General features: G+C 37.9%; 1 protein-coding gene and 1 non-coding gene across 3 annotated transcripts; one reads left to right on the forward strand and one right to left on the reverse strand.

The window, feature by feature from the left end:
- Nucleotides 1–4351: 4351 nt before the first annotated feature.
- Nucleotides 4352–5722, forward strand: LOC110871313 (transcription factor TCP5). Of its 2 annotated transcripts, none has more exons than XM_022120142.2 (2): nt 4352–4554; nt 4947–5722. In XM_022120142.2, exon 2 carries the CDS (start codon nt 4972–4974, stop codon nt 5659–5661), a length of 690 nt encoding a protein of 229 aa, XP_021975834.1. In that variant the 5' UTR covers nt 4352–4554; nt 4947–4971; the 3' UTR covers nt 5662–5722. The 2 variants fall into 2 exon arrangements, with proteins under 2 accessions (XP_021975834.1, XP_035846265.1); XM_035990372.1 differs by having other exon boundaries at nt 4952–5722.
- Nucleotides 5723–12132: 6410 nt separating this feature from the next.
- LOC118492841 lies at nt 12133–12238 on the reverse strand. Its single transcript, XR_004894842.1, has one exon. It is a non-coding gene; the product is annotated as a small nucleolar RNA R71 (small nucleolar RNA).
- Nucleotides 12239–21058: the final 8820 nt, after the last annotated feature.

Genomic DNA, 21058 nt, shown 5'->3' on the forward strand with positions numbered 1-21058 from the left:
TATATGTTGAAATTACGAATGGAACGCGTAATTGCCTTGTTTGACTAATTACGTGAAATAAGGGTTAAAACGGGTTCAAATCATAATGTTGATTTAACTTAATTACGCCTATTGTATGACTTAAGATAGTTGACCTATAAAAGTCAAACTAACCAATGATAAAGTCGAATAGTGGTTTCGACATAGAAAATACGTAAGGTGGAATAGTCGTGAATTAAAATGACTAATCTGACCACCTTGTGAATGATGATAGTTTGTCGCCTAACGAGCTAGGTGGAGGCTTGGGAAAGAAGCGGTCAAACGAATCAAGCACGAGAAGAAAGCATATTCGGATGCTAGGTAAGTAGAGCTTACACCCCTTTACATTATTTGCAAAGTTACTTAATTCCAAGTATTGAAATGAAAGCTACTAAGTGGTTGATATATGATATTCCGACACGATTCAATGAGAGTCGGAATGAGGGAAAATGGTAAGAAATCATGAATTATAGTAAAAAGGGGTAAAGTGGTAAATTAGTCATGTAATGACGAATAAATAAAAACGGTGTTTAAGTAAAACAAGTTCAAAAGAAAACCGGGATAGGTTTAAAAGGGGTGAAATGGTAATTAAATACCATCTCATACGGACAAATGGTCAATTAGACTAATCGGGTCAAATGGTGTGGTTAACACCATTTGACAATAGCTTGTTGAGTTTTGTAATCACAGGAAATAACATGAGCTTGCGTTGCTTTAACTAGAAAGATTTAAAGCAAAAGCTATGTAAATGGGTCAGTACTTTGACCCGGGCCAGGTACGCGACTTGTCATCTCGTTACATTTATGTAGATAAGCCTAGTCGCAAATATGCCTAATGTTGTTATAGCAAAAATAGTTGCGTTTGGTGAGTCTAAGAAGTGATGGAATTCACTCGACAAACCAAACGGGTCAAAATAAATAGTTGGTTAGATATATTTATTGATAATATTGCTTAATCAGTCATAATGGGGTGTATGTAAAGTGATGTAATTCACTAGACAAAGAACGTTTTAAACTAACGGTCAAAATAGTAGTGTTGGCGTGACACGAACGTCACTCGTTAGATAGAGTTATGAAAGCAGAAACAATGGATTAGAAGGGATACGCTAAGGTTGGCAAGCCCGGGATGGGATAATTATGGTTAGAAAGCAACATTGACGAATTATGAAGATATGTAACTTGACCCGTTTCATTAAGTGAATTGTTATTTAATTAGGTATGGTTACATTGTAGAATAGAGTTGTGTTGATTGTAGCGACCACGATCATTACTTAAATCTGTAGGTTAAGAATTGGGTTGTAGTTGTTTGGTAGTCATCCAAATGGAGGATTCAGTAGATGAGCCCAACGGGTCGAATAAAGGTGTACATTGTGGTGTTGATGTTTTAAGTAGTTAGTGATGGCGATAATAATCACGAGAGCACAAAGCCATAGGTTCGGTAATGAAGTGCCGGTGATAATAAGCCTCGGAAGTTGGGTAACAAGCGCCTTAGGTTGCTAATTAAAAAGGGTAAGTAAAATGCGTGTAATTAGAAAGGGGCGGATAATGCATAAGTGACTTTTATTCGTTTGGCCCATAAATCCAATTTTCGGTATAACAAATATGATAGACACGTCGGTAATGAATTTACAGACGTATAGGAAAAAGAATCACCTAAAACGGAGTTACGATTCAAAAGTTAAAGTTATGGCCAAACGAAGTTAAAAACTTGAAATTCTGGAACTGGCAGCAAATTGCAGGTCACAAATCTGGACCTGCTGGAAAACGTACTCCCCCGCGCCATGCGGAGGGAGACCTGAATTCTGTCGCGACACGCGGGGCCTCCTAGCGGCCCGCGTAAGCTTATAGGGGATCTGTCGCGGGGCGCGACAGACCCAATGCTGAAATTTTTATTTTCTTTGATTGTATGATATTAGAACTTGATTTCATACATTTTAATGTGGTCAAAACTAACAATTGATGTGTTTTTGACCCTAGGTGACAATGGGGATCTTACGGATGGCGGTCGAGCATATTTTGAAGAACCGAATACACACTTTTGAAGCTTACGCAGTTATCTAATTTTGTTTAGTAAAAAGTGGAATATGTAGACAATTCGAACTATGTTTTAGAATGTTGTAAACATGTCTAAACCCTCAAGATGTAAAAGTTTTTAACAAGTGGCATTTTCTCATAAAATGCTTACTTTAATTATATATATTAGTGTTAAATTAGTATGGGTGTTACACTCCTAAACTATAACAACCCTAAAAAATGTCCTAAAACACTCCGTAATCGAAAAACCGAACTCGCGTAACGTTATATAGCTTGAAAAATGACAAAAATAATAATTATGTGTCTGTCGTGGGCGGCGACAGACTAAGAGAAGCCTATCGTGGGTCGCGAAAGGCTCATAACTTTCCGGACACGCCTAGGGATACGTGTCGTCCACGTGGCAAGCCTACACTGGTGACTAATCACACCTAAGCCCTAGCTAGAGGGTATCGCTGGCCGTGGCGGGATTAGCTTAAGGCTCTGCGGGCCGCGACGGGGTCACAAAATTCGTATAAATAGAGCGTTTCACTTGCAGTTCAACTCGTTCAATTTTCTTTCTTTCTCTCTAATATTCTGCACGAAAATATAACACTCAATACCCCAAGTTTCACGAAGCTCTGCCCCGTTGTAAGTGTTTTAACCCCTGATCACTGATTCAATACCCTGTCCGATCGATCTTGAACCCAACAACGGATGTCAAGGCGCTGCGTGTATAGGGCTATGCCTTGTAAACTACGTTGGGGTTCTGATCTCGTGATGTATTGATAAAGTTGAAATGAGTTATTATACTGACACGTGTGCATTGTATATTTTTAGTATGAACTCAGGAAAATCACCAGAAATTATTATCAGGAAGCTTATAGTAAAACCTAAGTTTACAAAGTGAGTCATTCTCGCTTTTTATCAAATTGCTTTACAAAATCTTAAATGTTTTTCAGTTATACTTACAGGGATTAAGTATTTGTATTCTACAATTAATGCTAGTATTATGGGGTTTTGTATACATTACTTGATAACCTTCACAATTGGACAATGGGTTAGCCAATGTGTGATATGACCATAGTCACAGATCCGTCGAGTGACAAGTACCTTGGAGTTTTTGTTAGATATAAACATTGTAATTACCCTTAATACTGTAAAGTTATAACAATTGAAAATTTTGTAAAATGAAATGAACTCACCAATATTTCTTGCTGATAAAATGTTTTCAAAAATGCGTTTCAGGTAACTTGATGTGAAGCTATTAGAAGCCAGCTATGGAGCACTGAAGGCTTAAATAAAGTGGCTATAGTTACCTGAATAAAAGAAGAAATTTATGTTTTTCAGCAATTAGGGTTTATCCCTATAAATACATTATAAATGGAATATGAGTTTTTAGCCCATTTGTTTAAATATAAATTTTGATGTTTTACAAACTCTGAATTTTTTTTTAACTACGATCCTGATGATTTAATTCCGCTGCAAATATAATAAACACTAATACCGCCGATCAGGCTCGCGGCACCGCTCTCAGGGTGAGGTCGAGGGTCGCGACATAAACCCCCTGCCTCTACCGGTCATCATCACCACTAGCCCACCACCACAACATTCAATCTTTTTTTGCACACACATGCTATAGAGAGAGACATGTGAGAGGGATGACCTCTGGCGGCTGGTTTACTAAAAAAACCTTATCTTATCACACTTGTTTTTTTTGCAATAAGGGCATTGTGTTCCTAGGAAGGTCGAAAAAGCTTTCTTCATTCACATTCAGGTGTTGTCCGTTAGGCTTATTAACGTAGGCTAAGCCTAGGGTCACTAAAAAACAAGAGCCTTCAATTTTTTTATTTTCATATATTATATTTGTTTTTGATCCATTTAAACAACGTTTCTAGGCCTATGATTTAGGATTTTACTCTAGGAATCCACATTGTCCGTGCACGTTTCATTTCAAAATCCAAAAGCAGTGCCATGACACATCAATCCTAGTTACTTGCGGCCTTTTTTGAGCAACCAATGTGAAATTGATTGCGGTTGGACGAAATTAGGGCCGATATTAGGAAAAATTATCATTGTGGCCTTCGATGTCTTAAATCTTAATCTCAATTGTTGATTTTCTTTATACCATTTCAATACGGCCCTGACTTTGTAGATCGATTATGACCTATAAAAACGTTGGAATGGCCCTGTTGACGTTAGTTATCGTAATTATATGTGAAAACATTGTAATTTACATGTAACAATGTAAATAATGAATGAAATGACATCTATATATATCTGCATCGATTGTCGGCTGACATCGATGCAACTGTCCACAAAATCTTGGCATCCTATTTCTTTCATATGCGACTACAACATAACATAGAACCAATTATCCTTTTGTAGTTCACTGTCTACAAAAAGATCAGTTGTTTTTTTGCAACTCATATACAACAAAGATCTATCAGTTTGTTCTTGCTCATCCACTATCTCCTGACAAGATCATGAATTAAATTACTAATATTCCTGATAGCTGCATCTCAATGTGAGTTCAGTTTTTTTTTTCATCATTGTGTAGTTAATTTCAAAGAATTATTACAGATTGATCTCAAGTTTAAAAGGTTTGTATATTCTTAGTTTTTTTATACATTCTTAGTTTTTTTAACAAACAATGTACATCTGTAAATATAGACAGATGACACCCTAATGTATGACCTAATGACCTTAACTCCAATGGGCTTATCCCAAAATATAGAAAACCCTAATTACTGTATCTATTAAAATTGACTGGTAGTTTTCTTATTTATTTTCCTTATAGATTTGGGTAACATTTTCTTGACTTGTAATATTAGTTTTCAAAACTAGGGTTTCAGTCTTGATAAATTCAACTTATAAATGTATAATTAACTAATACTCATGCTTCAAAATGTTTTCAAGATTAGGGTTCCAATCTGGCAAATCAATGATGCAAAAAAGTTATAAGATGATCAACAACACTTATGATCAAGAAAGAGATATGATCAACCTGCAAAAGTTATCAAACCCTAATCGAACCTCGAAACAATATTCAGGCTCAAAGAGTTCAAGAATCATGAGGGTATTTCGAGGTTATGGAGAGAAAGACAGGCATACCAAAGTATGGACTACAAAAGGATTAAAAGACCGAAGAATTCGGCTTTCAGAACCCGCAGCTCTTATATTATATCATCTTCAAGATCGTCTCGGGCTAAGCCAACCGAGCAAGGTCACAGATTGGTTGCTTGATGTTACTAAAGATGATGTTGATAAGCTTCCAGTTCCACCCCTACAAATGGCACTAGAAGACTTCAATCCATTTCATTTTCCATCAACATTTGTTCATCAAGATTTCAATTCTACACCACTTGCTAATGAACTCGAGCCATCTTCAAATATATCATTATCAAGATTTAGTCACCATCTAGATCATACTTATGATTATGAACCCCAGATTCTTTCGAGTTTTTCGGGCACTGGGACACCTTCATTGTGCCCTCAATACATCATGCATGATCATTCCCACTTGTTGAGCTCGAGTTCTTTGCATGTGGTGGTACCTCACAACCTTATTGACACTCAAGAGAAGGTACTGTTGGGGTTGAATACGAATTCTAAGATCAATGACGATGGCTGACCGTAAAAGAATGCAAAAAGTGAATGTCTAGGGACTAGGGACATGTAGTACTTCAGTTCATTCAAAATAAAGGAAACTACTTGTAAAATTCTAAAAAAATTACTTTCTACGTATTATCACCTTCTATCTATCTTGGGCTTTTCAAAAAGCTCGCTCGAAATCATCTGGTTTACATTGTTTGTAAACGAGTTGAGCTGACTTGGTTTGTAAATCAGCCAAGCCTAGGGCAAGGTAAGCTCGCCCGCGTGATTTGTTTAAATTAAAGCCAAAAATTTAATGTATATAAGTTATAACTCCAAATTTAATATATATTAATTATAAATTTATATAGTTTGTAATTTTTGTTCTACCTGAATGCTAAAAATAGTAATTTTTGTTTATGTATGTGTACGTGTGTAAATACATGTTTTTAAAATGAGATGACCCGAGCTTTTTATAAGCTAAACTCAAACTCAATTTCAATTCCTTAAGATAAACAAGTCGATCTAATTCTTGAGGCCAACCTGACTAGGTTTTTGGGTGGTTTACAAGTATTGGATAAATGTCTCATCTTAATTAGGTCAAAATGTCAAATACTCCTTTCAACATTTTAAAAAACAGAAAAATGATTTGTATTCCCCCAAATTAACATTGATTTACGGTACATTATACTTTTATACATCTTTTGCACGTCAGAATGGATAGAATCGACATTTCTGGTTTCTACAGCATCTATGGTACGTGGTGCAAAAATGGAGTCACAAAAACCTTCATGGAAATTAACTAGGGATGTTTACGGTTCATTTTGGACATTATTTTTTATCATACTGTTAGTAACGTTTTTTTTTAAGTGTAAACCAAAACTAAAAAGTTAAAATTAGAACCAAATCAAACCGTTACTTTGGCTTCAATTTGATTTTTGTATTTAAGATTTATTGGCTTAAGATTTATTGGTCTTATTGAAATTGACAATAGGCGAACCATCAAATACAAAAACCTTAAGGATATGTTTGCTTGAACAATACAATTTGTTTGGATATTTAAAAAAAAAAAAATTGGTTAAAAGTAGTAACGACTTTAATGCTACATCTAATAGAAATATTAACTTGATAAAACTCCCGACTAAAGAAACACAAAGTTAGATAATATAATCGAAAATAGTATAAGTTTTACTTAACAAAATTTAAAAGTAAATTTGCATGATTATCCATGTTTTTCTAGGATTGAGAAATATTATTATTTAGAGTTTTAAGAGAAATTAGAGTAGGGGGGGGGGGGGGTAAATGAGAGTTAGAAAGTAAGAACACATGGTGGGTGTTCAAAAATAGCATTGTTGTTATACAACGCCGTTCACACCGTCTCGTCTACGGTGTTTACCATGGCTTTATTGATTAGGCGGGAGAATCTCCACCGGTGTGGAAGAGATTTTGCAGTTGATGTGGCACGTGGTTAATAGACGTGAATGTTAGTCGTTTTACATCAACGGTTAAATTTAAAAATTTTAATTTTTTTTACCGTTTTTTAAAAATTCTAATTTCACACTATATAAAATACAACCCACTTTTTCACCCAAATTTATACAAACTCCACTACTTCTTCATTTTTATACAAAATCCACCACTTCAACGTCGTTCCACTTCACCCAAAAAAAACCGAGGATGACAACCGTGGCGTGTACCGAAGAAGAGGATATTGCACTTTGCGAGTCGTGGGTCGAAGCTTTGAGCCACCACATGCCGGGTAGGCGCTCGAGCGGTCCTTTTTGGAGGACAATCCGACAACACTTTCAAGCTTATACGTATGAGAACAACCGAAACGTCGACTCACTCCCATCTCGTGTTAGGACGATCCGTCTTGATTGCGAAAGATTTGAGACGATCCACACCGCCGTAGAGCTCAAGGGTGGTGATCTCGGGGAGAACGACATCATTCAAGTAGCTATCATCAAGGCACGTGCACCACTGTGAATTCAAGCTCCGCTCGGTATGGGAAATTATTAGATTTTTTATTTAAATTATGTGTTTTTTTTTATTTTTCGTATTTTTAATTTATGTAATGTTTCAAAATTTATGTAATGTTTTTTAGTGTTATATATTTATAAGTTGTAATAAATTTTATATAATTTTAATTATAAAATAATACAAAATGTGTGTGACACGTGTCGAAAAACATCATGTTTCCACGCCCCCGGCCACATCGTCTGTTTTAACACCACGTCCCGTTCTGACGTGTGATGCACGTGTCGTATAATGGCTCATCTTCAAGCTCCTCCACACTGTGTGGTCTAAGGAGTGATTCTATCTGTTTGTAAATTTTGTGTGGGGTATAAAAGTAGGTGGATGAATGTTATTTTTTAACCGTTCTCAATTACTATTTTGTTCTTATGCAAACTTATAAAAGCTCATTTTTTGGACTTGTCCATATATACGCAAACTTATAAAAGCTCATTTTTGGCCTTGGTACATATGCCCCTAAAAGGCCTTGTCCATGCAAAACTTTAATATTCCATAGAAGGAAACTATGATTTTTAGTAATACCTGGCTCATAGACCCTTTCAACTGTTATATAGGTAACATCTCAAGAATAAATTTGGTAATTAAATCAAATTAACAGGGGATAAGTACAGTGGCGGACCTAGAAATTTTTCTATGGGGGTGCGGAACATTTTTAAAAATTTTAGGTCCCTAGGTATATGAGTAAAAAAATCGGTTCGTATCAGGTCGGGTCGGGTCGGGTCGGGTCATGTAAAACAAACGAACATCAAACTAAATTTATATAATAATCAAAAACATGTAAACTTTGTTACAAACGTAATTAAAACGTCGACGCCCTACGGGTTTTCATTTTTTGAAATTTATCCAAAACATCATTTAAAACTAAATTTTTAAACAATTCTTTCTCTATATAACATAAGTTCATCGCTCCATAACATAATGTTTCAATTTTAATTTTCAACTATTCAAGCCTAGAAATCATAACGTTAGTTGTAATCACCCTAAAAATATATAAACAACATAATCACCCTAAAAATCATCTAAAAAACTATAAACAACGTCAAAACACACAAAATTTCAAACCTATTTAACAACTTTATTACCTTTTTTTCTCCTATAATATCAACCAAAATCATCAAAATAATAAAGAAACTTACCCGTGTTCGGATTCCGGTTAGATTTGGTGTCAAACGACGGTGGTATGGTGGCTGATTACGGTGGTCGCCGGCTGCTGGACTGTTGTCGCTGGGTGATGTTGTTCGTTGGCAGTGCAGGGACGCAAGAGAGGGAGAGAGCGGGAGAGAATTTCTAAAGGTTTTGGGCTTTAATTATTTTATTATAGTTTGAAATATTGTTGGGTTTGGTTAATGGGCTAAGACTTAGTGGGCTAGCTAGTTAGGAATTATAAGTGGGTAAATGTATGGGTATTTGGGTTTAGTTAGTTAGGTATTAAAAGTTATATAATTTAGGTAGTATTTTTTTTTTAAATAAGAGTTTACCAAAAAAAATTAAAATATAAATTGATAACACTTTTTACCTAAGGGGTGCGTTCAAGGGTGCGGTCGAAAAATCCAAGGGGTGCGTACGAAAAATTCCAAGGGGTGCGGACGGGATTTTCGACGGGAATTTAACACTAAATTTTTTTTCCCCGGGGGTGCGCCCGCCCACCTTGAAGTGGGCTTGGGTCCGCCCCTGAAAATACCATTAGTGGTAAAGATTAACCCAGTAAACATTAGAATATAAATAAATAAATCTAATGTTAATTAAAGATGGATGAATGTTTTATAAAAGATAATGTTTATAAAAGACTCGGGCTACCGGCAGGGGCAGATCCACATAGAGTGGGTCGGGGTCCCTAACGGGTAGTCCGTAGGACAACCCTTAAGTGGTATAAACGGTATTAAAATCCCACATTTAATTGGGTAATTGTCTAGAATTAGATAACTATGGTTGCTTGTGTTTCAGGTACATTTGGGGCTTAAAAGTGTGGAAATGAAGCTTCGAATAGGCGTGACCGGATTGGAGATTGAAAGACGGAGAATAAATGAAAAAAATCAATTATTGGTATGCAAGAATTAAGAGGATAGCATTATAGAGGACGAAATTACGAGAACGTAGGCGAAAACGGTGAAGAGAACGGAGTTGAAACGAAAAAGTTATGCTGAAAACAAAATTGCATGCTAAAACCTACCGTAATTTACGGTAGCTACCGTAAATTACGGTAGCCCCCAGCATTTTTCTTCCACCGTAAGGCAGTAGAGACCCACCGTAAGCCTTTACAAGCCACCGTAAGTTACGGTGGCCACCGTAGCTTACGGTGGAGGCCAGCGAGAAATGTGTAACTGCCCTATTTTATGATGTTTTATTGTGTCTTTTCAATGCCAATCAATCCCATTCGGTTACCAGCAGTCTAGGGGCGATTTTTTGGTGTTCTTGAGAGCTTGAAACAATTTCTAAACATCTTGTTAGTGTTTTTAATTCCTATGAACATTGATATGTATGTGATGATGATTGTCCAAGTCATGAGTGGCTAAACTTATGATGATCATCCTAGGTTGAAGGTTTGTCTAAGATATTTGTGTTTTGATTCTTATTTCTAGAATAATATACTTGCTATGATGGTTTGTTTATTATGGTGTGTTGTTTGCTTGTTCGTAAATTGTTAATTTGTATGTTAATCTTAGTCTAAACCATACGTTCTTGGTGCCATTGGCAATCGAGATATCATGGGCGGGATTAGGATTGGGTATTGATTAATTGGTCATCGGGTAACAACCTCGCGTTCTAGGAATCCGAGTACTTAGTTCCCTTTCATCACGACAAGTAATAACACATGAACCATGTCTATGTGGTTCTTTCTAGTTGAATATTAGCATGAATGTCGAAGCAAACCGGAAACTTAGGATGGTCATTTGTCTCTAAATTGTTTACAAAACCAATTCTCAATTCTCGCAATTTAATTAGTAATCTTAGTTTTAAAAATCAAACAAACAATCCAACTCTTTGAATTTACTTTTTATTGTAATTAGTTTAATCTTAGTTAACTTAGATACACTTCTAAATAACACATATTCCACAAACTCCTTGTGTTCGATACCCACTTACCGCTAGCTATTAGTAGTAATTGGATTAAATTTGATTGTGACCACGACATCACGTCAAATTTTGGCGCCGTTGTCGGGGAGTAGTGCGCAACGTGTGTTAATTTAGTAGTTTTGTTTGTTATTTTCGGGTTTACGCTGGTTGTGTTTAATGTGCATGTACTTTCAGGTGTATGCATACTAGAGGCTCTCACAAGTCATCACCACTATCGTTCGATCCGGAAATTGAAAGGACATTGAGGCAAAACAGAGTTCTATTACGAGAAAACAGAATTGTTGGTTCACCTACTTCACCCATTACACCAAGAAACATCATGCAAGAATCTCAAGTACCACCCACAACGGGTCATACGACCTCATCCTTTATACCTACTTCCACCCAACCATCACCAAACACCACTTTACCTAATACCACTGTCGAATTCACACCAACCAATGTCACTCAACCGATCACTACCCAAGTCGAACCCACCATTACCTTTAACCCTTCTACCACAATCCCACCATTTTCCCATTTCTTTCCCCCAACTACGGGTCAATCATCCTCGAACTTCACAATTGCACCAAATTCAACTATTGTGCATGATATTTCATCCTTTAGACCACAATACCAATCGGGTTTTCAGTACTCGACTCTCCCATTTGGGCAAACTTCGGGAATTCAGGGAGATGGTTATGACGAGGGATATGAATATTTTGAGGGTTATGATGAAGATGGTTATGCTTATGGAGGTGATGGGGATCAAGGAGAGGTCGATTATGTGCAAGGTCAATTTCAAGTAATGCCAAGTGTTGGTGGAGTGCCACAACAACAGCTTATACCACAACACATTAGGCCAAGGCCACAAGGGCCGCAATTGCAACGTCTGGTGCCTTTGCAACAAGTTCGCCCACAAAGGCCAATTCAACGCCCACCGGTGCCACAACAACAGTTTCAACAACCAATTGCACCACAAGGGCATATGCCAAGACCAATGGGTCCGGTGCATCCAAGAGTTAGGATGGGTGTACCAAGAAGGCATCTTCGAGATCATGCAAGAGGTATAGAAGCGCATTTCAGGCCGATAATCACTCATAATCCCTTGCCGGTAGTTATTCCTCACAACGACCAAGGACGAACTTTTGAAGTTAGAACGAATTCTTTGCAAAGTTTGCCGAAATACAAGGGTCTAGCGACGGAGGAACCTTATTCCCATTTGGAAGCTTATGACTCAATTTGCAATACTCTTGGGAGTCAAGGTTTTTCGGCCGATGATGTCAAGTTGGTCTTGTTTCAATTTTCGTTGGAAGATAAGGCAAAGAAGTGGTTCTACACTTTGCCCTCAACATCTATATATACATGGGGGGAATGCAACAAACCTTTTTGGATGAGTTTTACACCGCCCAAAAGACCAACGATGCAAGAAAGGGGTTGAGAAGTTTTCAACAACAACAAGGCGAGATGTTTCATGAAGCTTTCGAGCGATTTAATATGATGATTAAAAATTGTCCTCACCATGGAATTGAGCTTTGGGAGTTGATGAACGCCTTCCACGAGGGATTGAGTGTCGAAGATGCTCGTGATTTAATGTCCATCACAAACGGGACTTTTGGCACAAACTATGAGCATGACGATTGGGAGTTCTTGGAGCAAATGGCCATTACATCAAAGAGGAAAGCTCAAGCATCAAGGAGAGCGCGACCGGCTGTCACAAGATCACACGTTCATACGGTTGACGATGGTAATGTTCAAACTTCTAACCAAATTTATGATGTTTGTGCTATTTGTAATGAAATAGGTCATGCGGCTGAAAATTGCCAAGGGATGGTTGAAGGGCAATATGAAGAAGTTCATGCGGTACAAGGTCAAGGAGGGGGTGGTAGAGACTACAACATGAATTCCAATACTTACCACCCCGGTTTACGAAATCACCCGAACTTTAGATACGGGAATTCGTCAAATCAAGCCAACCCGAACTTCCAAGGAAACCAAGGATTTCAAAGGCAATATCAAACGGGTCAAAGTTTTTCGGGTGGAAACGAGGTAATGGAGATGTTGAAGGCGATGCAAATTGAGATGCAACGAAGGAATCAGCTTGATGATGCTCGCATTCAAAAAGACGAAATCCGTGATAAAGCAATTCAGTCGTTGACTACCCAAATGAGTCAACTTGCGAGCGATGTGGCAATATTGAAGAAATCAAAAGGCCAACTACAAAGTGACACGGTGACAAATCCCAAAAACAATAAAAGTGTTAATATCAATGTGGTAAGTACTGTTCCTAATAGTGAATTCAATGAAACATTTTTAACATCTTCTTGTCAAGTGAGTGTAGGTAGAGGAAGGGATGCCGAGGTTGAAATGGACAAAGAGCATGGAGCACCACTCGTGCCTATTCAAGTAGGAAAATTAAAAATTCCTCAAGCATTGTTGGACTACGGGGCAAGTATGAGTGTGCTACCAGGCGATCTATACGATATGTACGACTTTGGTCCGCTTCAAGATATAGACACCATGGTGAGTTTGGCGGATGAAAGTTGGAGGCGTCCACGGGGAATGGTTAAGAATGTTATGATTCGGTTGGGAGAATTTGACTATCCGGTGGATTTTCTGGTTTTGGATTATGTTTCTACCAAAACGACATCACAACAAAGGGTAATTTTAGGTCGACCGTTTCTTTATACGGCAAGTGCTCAAATCAACTGTAGAGACGGGATCATTACTATGACCGAAAAGAATCGTAAGTTGTACTTTGATATTCATACTAGGGAGATTAGTTATGAACCTATTGAAGAGAAGGGTAGAGAGTCTAGTAACCATATGAAAAGTGTGCATCAGAGAATAAAAACAAACAAACCACCGGGGTGTGAAAAGAAGTATGAAGGTTCGAGCAGGTATGTAGTTGACTATCCACCGAATGGACATTTGATGGATGCATTTCAACCAATGACAAGCTACAGTGGGGGAGGTGATAGGAACCGATTCTTTGAGCCACCATAAATAGGGGTGGCATGGTCTGGCTGAAGACTCGAAACTTAGCGCTGCTCGGGAGGCAACCCGGGGTTTTATATTGATCTTTCTGTGTTTATTTTTCTATGTTTCAAGGCCACGGCGACATTCAAGTGTGGGGAAGATGTGCGGATACTTGTGTGAAGGTGGTGTTAGGAAGTCGGATTATCCACAACATCTGCTGTGTCAAACTTCACCAGGTCAATGTACTCTTTCCTTAGTCTTGTTATGTTCTTTAGCTTTGAAATATTGGTAGTTAGTTCGTTTGCTTTTAGATTAAGAAAAAAAAAGAAATTTGGGGTTTGAGATTTTGAGCTAATATTGATGTTGAATGGGTTTTTAGTGATCAATTCCTTCCAAAACCATACATTGGGGTCAATGTATCCCAAGTGTGGGGATGGGGGAAAATTTTGATGGTTTTTAAAATTTTTAAATCAAGCGAAACATTGTTGAAATTCGAACACTTTGAACTAACCCCGAGTGACACACCGGCAACCCTTAATTACCCTTTTTCTTGGTGAGAGTTGAAGCCACACTTGTACATAAATAAAATTTATCTTTGATGAGAGTGGCAACGGGCGGGGGTGCATTAGAACTTTTGCTTGAATGCGGTTTGAGTCCTTAGTTGGACGTGAATGTGAAAAGGATAAGGGCATTTAGGTAGCCTCGTCTTTAGAGTGCGAGTGTGGGATTTGGGGGGTTTGACCTCATTAATTATATATATGAGCTTGGTAGTGAGAGGGGCGGGGGTTTGGACATTTAGTTGCCCAATTTTGTGACTAAAGCCTATCATTTGTTACCCCTTAGCTAGTTTCCTAAAATTTTACCCAACTTGACCCCTTTATAGTGTTAGTAGTGTTTTAGTAGTGTGTAGATATGTTATGATGTTATGTTGAATGTTTGCTTATTGATTAAAAAAAAAGAAAAAGAAAAAAAAAAGAGATATGAAAAGAAAGAAAAAGAAAAAAAAAAGCGAAAAAGCAATGAAAAAGAAAAAAAATTGATGTTGAGTTGTCTTGTATATAGAAGTTTAAGTTTGGTGTTTATTTGTTTCATTGTGTAATAAAAGACCGGGTAAAGTCATTCGCTACTACAAATATATTTCCATTTCCTACCTGTATGCCTAGCCACGTTACAACCTTCAAGTCCCTTTGATTTGCATTCATGTTTTGGCACTTGTTAGGCGGATGACTGATTTAGGAACAAGCATATAGTTGTGCAATCACCCGTTTGCCTTTTGTGTGTCTAGCATATCTTTGCTAGTGTTTACTTGTCACTGAGAGGAGAGAGATATAGTGAGGGGTGTGTTGTTTGGGTGTTAAGAACGGGTTAGTAAAAGGACAACATGTTATTGCTTGATTTATGTTGATCGCTTGTGTTTTGAAAATGGTTTTGATGAGTTGCTTGGGGCAAGCAACAGTTAAGTGTGGGGATGTGACGGGTAGTCCGTAGGACAACCCTTAAGTGGTATAAACGATATTAAAATCCCACATTTAATTGGGTAATTGTCTAGAACTAGATAACTATGGTTGCTTGTGTTTCAGGTACATTTGGGGCTTAAAAGTGTGGAAATGAAGCTTCGAATAGGCGTGACCGGGTTGGAGATTGAAAGACGGAGAATAAATGAAAAAAATCAATTATTGGTATGGAAGAATTAAGAGGATAGCATTATAGAGGACGAAATTACGAGAACGTAGGCGAAAACGGTGAAGAGAACGGAGTTGAAACGAAAAAGTTATGCTGAAAACAAAATTGCATGCTGAAACCTACCGTAATTTACGGTAGCTACCGTAAATTACGGTAGCCCCCAGCATTTTTCTTCCACCGTAAGGCAGTAGAGACCCACCGTAAGCCTTTCCAAGCCACCGTAAGTTACGGTGGCCACCGTAGCTTACGGTGGAGGCCAGCGAGAAATGTGTAACTGCCCTATTTTATGATGTTTTATTGTGTCTTTTCAATGCCAATCAATCCCATTCGGTTACTAGCAGTCTAGGGGCGATTTTTGGGTGTTCTTGAGAGCTTGAAACAATTTCTAAACATCTTGTTAGTGTTTTTAATTCCTATGAACATTGATATGTATGTGATGATGATTGTCCAAGTCATGAGTGGCTAAACTTATGGTGATCATCCTAGGTTGAAGGTTTGTCTAAGACATTTGTGTTTTGATTCTTATTTCTAGAATAATAGACTTGCTATGATGGTTTGTTTATTATGGTGTGTTGTTTGCTTGTTCTTAAATTGTTAATTTGTATGTTAATCTTAGTCTAAACCATACGTTCTTGGTGCCATTGGCAATCGAGATATCATGGGCGGGATTAGGATTGGGTATTGATTAATTGGTCATCGGGTAACAACCTCGCGTTCTAGGAATCCGAGTACTTAGTTCCCTTTCATCACGACAAGTAATAACACATGAACCATGTCTATGTGGTTCTTTCTAGTTGAATATTAGCATGAATGTCGAAGCAAACCGAAAACTTAGGATGGTCATTTGTCTCTAAATTGTTTACAAAACCAATTCTCAATTCTCGCAATTTAATTAGTAATCTTAGTTTTAAAAATCAAACAAACAATCCAACTCTTTGAATTTACTTTTTATTGTAATTAGTTTAATCTTAGTTAACTTAGATACACTTCTAAATAACACATATTCCACAAACTCCCTGTGCTCGATACCCACTTACCGCTAGCTATTAGTAGTAATTGGATTAAATTTGATTGTGACCACGACATCACGTCAGTCCCCGGACCCCAATGTTTTTAAAAAAATAGTAGATTCGGTATATTAAATTGTATAAGACCCCATAAATACAAAGAAAATGAAAGTTGGTGTAGTGGTAAATGCCTATTTTTACCAACAAGAGGTCATGGGTTCAATCCTTGTATAGCCCATTTTTCCTGTTTTTTTTAATCTAATTCAAACCTCCCTTTGGCCCGACCCGAACGAAGACCGACCCGAAAATTTTAACGTTTTGTTATGAAAATTTTAAAAACCGAAAAAATGAACCCTATTGGAAAAAAACCTGGGTCCGCCACTTGCTACCGGGACTTAAATTAAACGAGGTCGGTCAACCGGGACCCGAGATGGTAAGGACTGGGCTAGTCCACATTTAAAGGTTGAAATGTAAATTATGAAAATATGAACTTGGGATTTTGCGTTATAAACCTTAAGGACTCAATTAGTCTATTCATGCAATTAATTGATGTAACTGCTAAAAGAATTGTAACATACTTTCTTAAGACTAGTTTTTGTTTATAAATATTTACTAGGTTAAATAATGGTGAATAAAACATTAACTCTTGGTTAAATATTAAGATTTAAGTTAGATTTGGGCTTAAATACTCACAAGGGTTATTGGGTGCTAATCTGAGGACCATTTGTAACTTTTTGTAAGTTATAAGAATGGACAAAATAGGGGTGGACTATGGTCAAAATTAGAACTTGGGTTCTAGATGATGAAGATGGCGACATAGATGAGCAAGAAAGAGAGAGATAGGTCAAAATTGATGCTTGATTTCTCAATTGAAGCCTTGGATGAATAATTTCTTTTTTGTGATAATCAAGTGTGTTTCACCATGAGGTATGAGTTTTTAGCTCTAAATGGTGATCTCACTCCATAAGGAGATATATTGGTGTTCAATCTTGAATGCACAAATCTGAAATTGATAATGATTTCGTGAACTATAGATGTTTCACATGCTACCATTAATGATTGAAATGTGTTTTCTTGTTTAATCTTGAAAGTAGACTTGATTAGTCGCATGTAGAAGGAGGTTTCTTGGAATTGGGTGTGGGTGTCGATTTTGGTTATAACCCATGATCACGTTTGGCTAATTTGATAATATATTGGAAGAATGTTATGTATTTATATGCATGATGTCCGTTGAATGATTGGTAGTTGACCTTTGAAGGAGATATGGTGTTTGATACCATGAGCCAGGAAATTAGGCATGAATTAGATGTACGTTGTGCCTTAAATATTGTACATATACTAAGTGTTTGCAGATTTCCCTCAAAGAAATTGGAAGTTAGAATTGAAATGATTTATAGGCTTGTTTTGTAAAAATCGTATAAAATCATAGAAAATTCTTGTGTAAACGAGCCATATATGCTCGGAAAGCCCTTCGAGCATAGTTTATTTCATATTTGAACAAGAAGACCTGGTTCGGATGTTAAATGGTCAAAAACGTTGAATTCAAAAGTTATGTCTAGAAGAAAACATGTTGTTTGGGCTAAAAATAGGTTGTTGTCATGATTATGTAAAAATCATATAAAAACATTGAATAATCGTATGAATGTGTATTATATATGCTTGGAAAGCTAGTTAAGTCTTCTACAATCCACATTTGAATATGTTGAACTGGTTCGGATTGTAAATGGGTCAAAATGGTCGATTTCAGTAGCTACATAGAAAGTTGCTGCACAAATAGTAAGTTTTCCTAAACTATTAAAAATGAGACTAAAACACGAATGGTCGCTTGTAGTTGATTATGTACATCTATTTGGGTATATTAGAAGTATCTAAGATACTTACAAATGGCTTATGCATGTATTATGTACTATGAAATCACAATGGCCAACTTTATTTTCATTACAAAGATACAACACTTTAAAAATCCATTTAGGATTTTTGAGAGCGGTTTTGATGCCTTTAGGAATATGGGAAGAGAATAAAGAGTGATGTAGAGGATGAGTGGTGGTTTGAGAGAGATTAGCAAAGTGTTTGGGTTTGAAGATCACGTCCTTTGCACGAGTAGTCATGGGATGAGAGTTAATGGGTTGATTGTTGGTGGAGATTGTGGTTGTAGATGATGCGGAAGGTGGAGTGGGTTGGTCGAGTTGATCGGATGGTAGGGAGCTTTGTGGGCCGGGTGGTAGGAAGTTTGGTGGGCTTGAGTGAGTAGAGGGTGAGGGGTCCGTGGGTAGAGGGACGGATGGTGGGCTGGGTGGAGGGGAGTGAGATGGACTTGATGTGTTTGTTGGGCTGGATAAGGGTGAGGGAAGTGGACTGTTAGGAGGTTCAGCGAGAGGGTGAGGGGTGGTATGTCATCACAGAAAGGTGTGGTTGGTTTGGGTGGGTTAGAGGATTTTGGTATTTTTGGTGAGGGTGTTTGAGGGTTGGTAGGAGTGGGTATGTGTTCCTCAAAGTTGGTAATGGGTAATTTAGTATTGTTGGTTGATGTCAAATTTTGGTGAAAAGGGAAGATGTCTTCATCAAATTTTGCATGTCGGGTTATGTAGATACGACCCGATGTTGGTTCAAGACACCGAAAACCTTTATACTTAGGACTATAACCAATGAATATGCACAGAGCACTTCTTGGTTGAAGTTTATTTTTTGTGTAGTCTCTAAGGTAGGGAAAAACAAGACAACCAAAAATACGCATGTTTGAGTAAGTGGGTGGTTGGTTGAACAAAACTTCAAACGGAGATTTATCGTCAAGAAGTTTTGTGGGTAGGCGATTTATAATATAGGTGGCGGAGGTGAAGGCATCAAACCATAGGTTGGGTGGGGCTTTGGCATTGAACATCATAGCTAGACCGGTTTCGGTTATGTGACGGTGTTTTCGCTCGGCCCTCCCGTTTTGTTCGGGTGTGTGAGGGCACGATAAGCGATGATGTATACCGTGTTGTTTAAAACATGTTTGCACTTGATGATTGGTGAATTCGGTGCCACCATCACTTTGAAAAACTTTAACATTAGATGAAAATTGATTTTGAACAAATGTTAAAAAAGTGGTGAGGATGGTGAAGAATTTGGACTTGGATTTTAAAGGATAGAACCAAGTGAAGCGGGAATAGTCATCGATGAAGATGACATAGTATCGATAGCCATCTGTGGAGAGCACGGGTGCGGGTCCCCAAAGGTCACAATGGATGAGGTCCAAAACATGTTGTGCACGTTTCGGATTTTCAATAAATGGTAGATGTTTTGCTTTTGATAATTCACAAGACTCACATAATCCTGGTTTAGGTAATATAGATGTAACAAAAACACGACCAAGTTTGTTTAAGGTAGAAATTGTATCAAAAGAAACATGTCCTAGTCGACTATGCCATTTATTGAAAGAAGCACGAAGATGCAATGCAGAAAGCGCAGCAACGAGAGACTTGTGACTTTGGGTAAGAACATAGAGACCATTTTCGCACGTGCCTTTAGCTAGTACCTCCGTTATTTTTCGATCCTGGATTTGGAAAAAATTATTAGAAAACAACACATCAACCGGAGAATCATTCGTTAATCTACTAATTGAGAGGAGATTTTTTGTAAGATTTGGAACAACTAAAACATTTTTTAACGTTATCAAATCATGTAATTTTGTGTTTCCAATATGAGAAACGGGTGATGATTTTCCGTTCCCAAAAGTAACACGAATGCTACCATTGTGGGATTTAGAATTGTGTAAACCATGAATTGAGGGTAACATATGTGTTGTTGCACCCGAGTCAGCGGTCCAATCTGGAGAGTCGGAGGCTACATTGCATTGAGCATGAAAAGCCTCGGCAAGATTGGCATCAAGTGAGACCGATTTTTGGGCAAAAGAGGCGAGTTGAGGGCAAGCACTCGCATAGTGACCGGTTTGGCGACAAAGTTGGCAATGTGGAGGTCTTTTGGTGTAAGAGGGGTTTCGGCCTCTAGAGGAAGAGTCGCAGCCTCTTCCACGAGATGAAGAAGGAGTGCGGGTGTGGGAAGTTTTGGTCGGTTGGACATAGAAAGCGGCTTGGGGAGATTGAGGACCATGGAGTTGTTGAACAAACATCTCTTGATTCTCGGCGTTAGCCAAGAGGTCACGAAATGATGGAGCTGGGCGAATGGTTCTTTGAGAGGTGGAAAAGTTTTCAAACGAGGCGCCGAGTCCACAAAGGAACCAATAGCGTTTGTCCTCGTCGCTTATGGGATGACCTATAGCCGAAAGTTGCTTGGCTAAAGCTTTGAACTTTCGACCGAATTCCGAAACCGAAGAGGTTCCTTTTTGAAGGGTTCGAAGGGAATCTTTGAGAATGTGGATTCATTCAATAGAGGAGTGGCTATAGGCATCGACGAGGGCTTTCCAAACGGCTTTGGCGGTGGTATGTCCAATGGTTTCGTCCATGGCTTCTTCGGTTAGGGTAGAATTAAGTAGGAGAAGAACTTTCTGATCGGCTATTTGCCATTTCAGAAAATCGGGGTTGACCACGGTTTTGTTGTCGGTTAGAATAGTTTCGGATGGGGAAGGGGTGTCTCCGGTAACATGGCCGAGAAGTTTGAGATAAGAGAGAACCGAAGTAACTTGTTTCTCCCATGTAAGATAATTCGTTGAGGTTAATTTGATGTTAATTAGATGAACAAGGG

This window comes from Helianthus annuus, chromosome 5 (genome assembly GCF_002127325.2).
Source record: "Helianthus annuus cultivar XRQ/B chromosome 5, HanXRQr2.0-SUNRISE, whole genome shotgun sequence".
In the NCBI taxonomy this organism is placed as follows: domain Eukaryota; kingdom Viridiplantae; phylum Streptophyta; class Magnoliopsida; order Asterales; family Asteraceae; genus Helianthus; species Helianthus annuus.